The sequence below is a fragment of the Heteronotia binoei genome, chromosome 18, assembly GCF_032191835.1.
Source record: "Heteronotia binoei isolate CCM8104 ecotype False Entrance Well chromosome 18, APGP_CSIRO_Hbin_v1, whole genome shotgun sequence".
Taxonomy (NCBI): domain Eukaryota; kingdom Metazoa; phylum Chordata; class Lepidosauria; order Squamata; family Gekkonidae; genus Heteronotia; species Heteronotia binoei.
The window spans coordinates 1,943,259-1,948,568 of record NC_083240.1 but is presented as its reverse complement, the minus strand read 5'-3'; the positions used below and the strand labels follow the sequence as shown (position 1 = coordinate 1,948,568).

Sequence of the window (5,310 nt, the reverse complement as noted above, 5' to 3'; positions counted from 1 at the left end):
CCCCGCAATTCCGTTCCCATCGGCGGAGAGCACCTTCTGGACCAATGTCTTCACCGTTGGTATAATGGCTAAACGATTCCATTTTGACGTGGTTAACCTCCCCTTCACCTCATTTTCTCTCCATTATTCTCCCTCCAGAACTCACTTCCTGGCCTGCAGATTGCGGCACCGGCCTTCCTTCAAGGGGGCGGGGAGCCAAAGGGCGCTTGGCCCCTTCGCGGGGGCAACAAGCAGGGCCGTGGGGCCCCAGCCCCACAACTGAAGGGCTTCTCCGGATGGCTTGTTTAGCCCTTCCCTGCCTATGGGACGGAGGGGGCATGCGCGCCAAAGAAAGCTGCAGCCCAGAATTCAGCAACTCGGTTGGTCTTCAAGGTGCCCGACTGGACACGAACGTCGCCCGGCTGCCCACCTGGATCTATCCCTGCACGGAGAGCGCTAGCCCCTCTAGGCACAGAGCCCTCCCCAGGCGTTCCTCAGGCGGGCAAAGGATTGGCCCCTCCCTGAACGGAGGACTTGTCAAGGAAGGAACATTCAGAGCTGCTGGGCGCAGAAAATCCGCCTGGCAGGAAGAAGAACTGGCGCCTTCGTTTCCCCTTAATATTCTCCCTTTCTGTGCGCCGAATCTGAAGGGGTAGAAATCCGGGCAGCCTTTGGCTGTGATCACACCCGCTAAATAACGCACTTCCCGTGCACTCTCTCAACTGCATCTCGCTGTGTGAACTGGCAAAACCCAGTTGGGAAGTTGGGTTTAAAGGGGTGTGCGTGAGAACGATGCCGGTTTCAGAGTTACGTAGAACGGGGTGAGGGGGGGGGCAGCGTTCCCTCTAAGCTGAGTTATAGTGTGACCACAGGTGGGTTGTTTTTTTTTACCCTCCAGCTCACACCTTTTTGTCTCAGCTCAGGAAAAACGACCCCAGAGCAGACTAATTGATGCAGCAGCTCAGAACTTCCATGCCAGTCGCTCACGAAGGAGAATGTTTGCTCACAAGACTCCGCAGCTTAAAGACAGCATTGGGGGGGGGGGGGGGGAGAGAAAGAACATCTGGAGGACTGGGGGGGCGGGGAGGAAAAAGAAAGACTCTCCTCTGGCCTGAAGGGGAAGCCCCGTTTTGGGGGTGTCCAGCGGGGCTGCTGGCGGCAGATCCAAGGCCTGAGTGGAGCAACGTCTAAAGGCTTCCGCCCCCCCCCCTCCCTCCCGGGTCAGCCGCTGGCCAAGCTGCCTTCTCACCTGAGGGGACGGTGCTGCGGTCGCAGTGGCCGTCTTTGAGGAGCCGGTCCCGGATCTCCCAGCTGAACATGCCCGGGTTCTCGCGCTTGTACTCCTCGATTTTCTTCTCCACGTCGGGAGTCGCGACCTGCTTTTGGGACCAACGTGCGATTGAAGAGGGGAAGGAACGGGAGGGGGGAGGAGAGAGAAATCTACTTTTAAATTTAAACGTTTTCCAAGTTAGGCCTTCAAACTGACTCCGTTTCTCCCCCCCCCCCCCGTAGAAAAAGGGTCCTTGGAATCCCCCCCCCCCCGGCTTTCTCCCAGTTGCAGGCCTGGCCCCGAACTTCCCAAAAACTCACTCGAGAAGCTACAGCAGAGTAGGCCAGCCTGAACGCCTGCGTCCCCTTGCTCGCGAGTCAGCCCCCGCTAGAGGCTGCCGTTTCTTTTCACTGGTTGGGAAAGAACTTCGGTCCCGGATTGGTATTTAGCGGGAAAGAAGCTCGAATTGGCACAGAAGCCCCTGCCTCGTCTCCCCTCTCTTTCTCTGCCTTCGGCGAAGGAGGGCTGCGGGTTCGCTGCCCCCTGACCTCTCCGAAGGCCTGGCTGGAAGGAGCGGACCTGCTGCGCCCTCCCCGCCGCTCCAGCCGGCTGACTTTCGTGCGGCTTCGCCTGGCATCCTGCGCGCGCTTCCCACAGCCTGGCTGCGCTGCAGTTGCCCTGGGAAGGAAGTCGCTCTGGCCTCTCGCTCTGGGTGGGACGGCGCTTCCCTCACTCACCCTGGGCTTGCTGCCGCCGATGGCCCCGGGGCGGATGGAGCCGGTCTCCTGGTAGCGGCAGAGGATCTTGGAGACGCAGCCGTGGGAGACGCGCAGCTGGCGGGAGATGACGCAGGGCCGGATCCCGTGGTGGGCCATCTCCACGATCTTGTGGCGGATGTGGTTGGGCAGCGGCCGTCCGTTGATGAAGACCCCCCCCAGCTGGTTGACCCGGCCTTGGCCCAGCGGCGTGGAGACTGCGCGGGGGGAGAGAGAGAGAGGAAGAGAAGCCGGTGACACCCCTAGAGGGGAACCGGCAGGCAGGAGAGCGCCCCCCCCCGCAGCTCCTCGCCCTGGGGGAGTCACACCATCTCCTTCTCCCCCCCCCCCGCTCCCCTAAGGAGGCCTTCATCGAGTGGGGTGTCTCTGCCCCCCCCCCCCCCCCCCCCGTTTTCTACAGCTTTCCTGCCTCTGTCCCGCGACTAGTTGTAGAAACCGCATCTGCAAGAAACCGGAGTGGATCCTGTTGGGTTTAATTCGAAGTACCCTCTCCCCCTCCGTTCTCTGCTTACACGCTTGCTCCCGAGCAAGTCCCGGGGGACTCGGGATGTTTCGGGAATAAGGAGGCTATAGTTCCTGGGGTTTCCTTCCGCGTCCATCGGCGGTGGATCGGGCTCAGCCCAATACCGGAGAGGATGCTCGTGGGTTCAGGGTCTGATTTCGATCCCACCCCTTTTTTACCCCGAGGAAAAATCCCTTCCATTTCCTAAGCTGAAGGCACCTCTAAAGAAACCGGGGAGGGCCGCCTCATTTCCTCCTGAGGTGCTATTGGGAGATTAAGCCGCTCCCAGCTGTGGCCCTGATCCACAGGCCACAGAAGGCGAAAGCTCCGCGGGGGACTGAAACGTCTTTCCGGGCGTTCAGTTGTAGGGACTTATGTCTTCCCCGGCTGAAACCCCAGAGACTTCCGCTTAACTGCCTTCTGGATGGCAGCTGCACGGGGGGGGGGGGGGACTCTGCTAGGTCCGGAGCGCTCACAGCGGGGAAAGGCGCAAGGCCAAAGTGCCACTTAAGGGGTTTCCTCCCTTAAGACTGCGATCCTAAGGACGCCTCTGGGATGCCGGTTAGATCCCCTGCCCCCTCCTGGAAATCAGCACCCTCCAGCCCCCCGCCCGCCCTCAGCAGTCTTATTGGAGGGGGAGGTCAAAAAGAGTTTGAAGAACTTGCTGTGATAAGATTTCTACCTCCCGCCCGCAACTGACAAACATTTTCCTAGGTAGGCGACCTTCTTTGAAACTTTACCGGGGAGTGAACACCGTTCAAAACTGTGGAACTGGCTTTCGAGGAAGCACCCCACGAATCGGACCCTTGCAGTCCGAGTCTGAGCGGGTTTCCTCGAAAGTAAGCCGGATGAGTCGGATGGAGCCGACTCCCCCGGGAAACACGATTTGCGGCTGGCGCGGCCGAGGCCTCCGGGACGCCTTTGCGCGGTTTCTGGAGACCCCTTATCTGGCTACGCTCCATCTGAAGCCCCCATAACCGCGGCCATCTGCTCCTGCCCCCCTTCGCCTCCCCCCTAACCCCAATATATATTTTGTCAATTTTCCCCTCGGCGCCTTTCCAACCGTGCCCAAGCGCTACATCTGGTTGCGTTTGCGCCGCAGCTGCCCGATCGCTATCTCAGCCACTTTCGGGGCCTCCAGCTTTTGAAAGAGAAACCAGAACAAAAAAGGAAAAACCCCAGATTCCCGCCCCCGAACACGCTTTCGAGAAACGACCCCCTCGCCGTCTCTTGGGCCGGGGACGCCTGCTGAAGCCACGACTCCTTCTCTTCCCCGAATCCAGTGCTGGGGAGACTGCGAAGGGCAGCCCCCATACCCGGGGGACCGACCCAGGTGGGAAAGGAAAGTTTCGGGGCGACTACAAAGGGGCCAACGCCAATGACTCCTTTTAATTCTTTGAAAGCGCTTCTGGCAGCAGGAGGGAAAATTAAAAGGCTTCTGGGGTGAAGAAGACGCGCCGCCCTTGGCTTTCCCTCCAGACCCAAAGATGCCTTTAAAACGGCGGGGGGCGGGAGGAGGGGCCCCCGCGAAGGCCATGCCGCTCCGATTGTTTTCTCAACGGGAGCACCCTGATCCCTCTCACCGCCCCCACCAAAGACATCCAATTTATTGTTTTTGCACGGCAGGTATCTTGCCCAGAGACAGGATTTCGCAGTCCTCGCCGGCATGTGGTGCGGGGGGGGGGGGGTTGGGTTTGGCTGGATCGTGTGAGAAAGAAGCCAGAAGGGAAGGGAGGGAAGAGGATGACCCCCCCCCCGCCTCCCCGCCGAGCAAAGTAAGATTCCAAACCGCGCCGGGCGATTTCCTCAAAAATCACGCGCCGCTAATTCGGAGTCACTCGGCTCCGAGTGTCATTAGCCGCGGCTCGCCGTCGAGTGGGCCGCGGTGGAGTCGAGAGGCGCTGGGGCCCGGCGCCCGCGCCGCCTTGTCATTATTCCGAGTCATGTTGTACAAATATTTTGGTAATCCTTTGATCCCTTCTCCCCCGAACAGGCTGCGCTACTTCATTTGCTACAGAAAAGAGCCACTTCACCCAAATCCCCGCGGCGTGTGGGTTTTCGCCGCCTGCGTGGGGCTCCCGCCGCCCCCGCCCCCGCCGCTCCTCCCGGCCGTCCACTTGAGCACGGCCGGGACGAAAACGCTTTGCTTTAATAAATGCGGCGAGGGGAGCCCCGGCGGCTTCTTCAGGCCTCGGCTGCAGCCGGCGGGGAGAGGGGGGGGCGGGGAAGAGGCTTTGGCTGCGAGAAAGGGGGCTGGGGGGGGAGGGCGGGAGGGAAGGAGAGGGGAAGCCGCGCTCCCCCTTTCTGTGTTTGTCTTTGGAAGAAGAAGGGGGGGGGGGGAAGAACATCGACGAGGGGACTTGGAAGAAAACTCGGGCGGCGCAAAGGAAACGGCCAGGCTTTGGAAGGGCTCAAAGTCCCCAAGTTCACCTCCATCCAACTGCGCCTGGTCAGTTTCATTCCTCTTAAAGACCGGATCAGGGAGCGAGAGAAAAAAAGAGGAGAGGAGGGGGGCAAATAAAGTACTTGATCCCCCCCCAGGAGGGAAAAAAAAGTCACCCAGAAGAGTTGGGAGTCCGCCTTTGAAATGAGCGCGCACAGGCCAGCCTCGGTGGGCATTTCGGGAAAATTAATTTTGGGGAACGGATTCTTGGGCTGGAAGAGAGGGAGAGCTTGTTGCCCAGGGCCTGGATCTCCGCCCAGGGGCCCCGTGTCCGCTGCACTTTCACCCTCCCGCCGGTCCCACGCGGTCCGGCCCGATTCCCTCACAAGTTTCCTCCCCG

General features: G+C 60.4%; 1 protein-coding gene across 4 annotated transcripts in view; it reads right to left on the bottom strand.

The window, feature by feature from the left end:
- The window catches only part of PAX7 (paired box 7), a 185,093-nt gene that overhangs the window by 179,372 nt on the left and 411 nt on the right, over positions 1-5,310 (bottom strand). For 2 of the 4 annotated variants that reach the window (XM_060259404.1, XM_060259406.1), the window contains exons 2-3: positions 1,987-2,222; positions 1,229-1,358 (exon numbers count right to left, since the gene is read on the bottom strand). In XM_060259404.1, the coding sequence (XP_060115387.1) occupies positions 1,229-1,358; positions 1,987-2,222 (366 nt within the window). The remainder of the gene's footprint in view (positions 1-1,228; positions 1,359-1,986; positions 2,223-5,310) is intronic. The other 2 variants (XM_060259405.1, XM_060259407.1) reach the window with 1 other exon arrangement.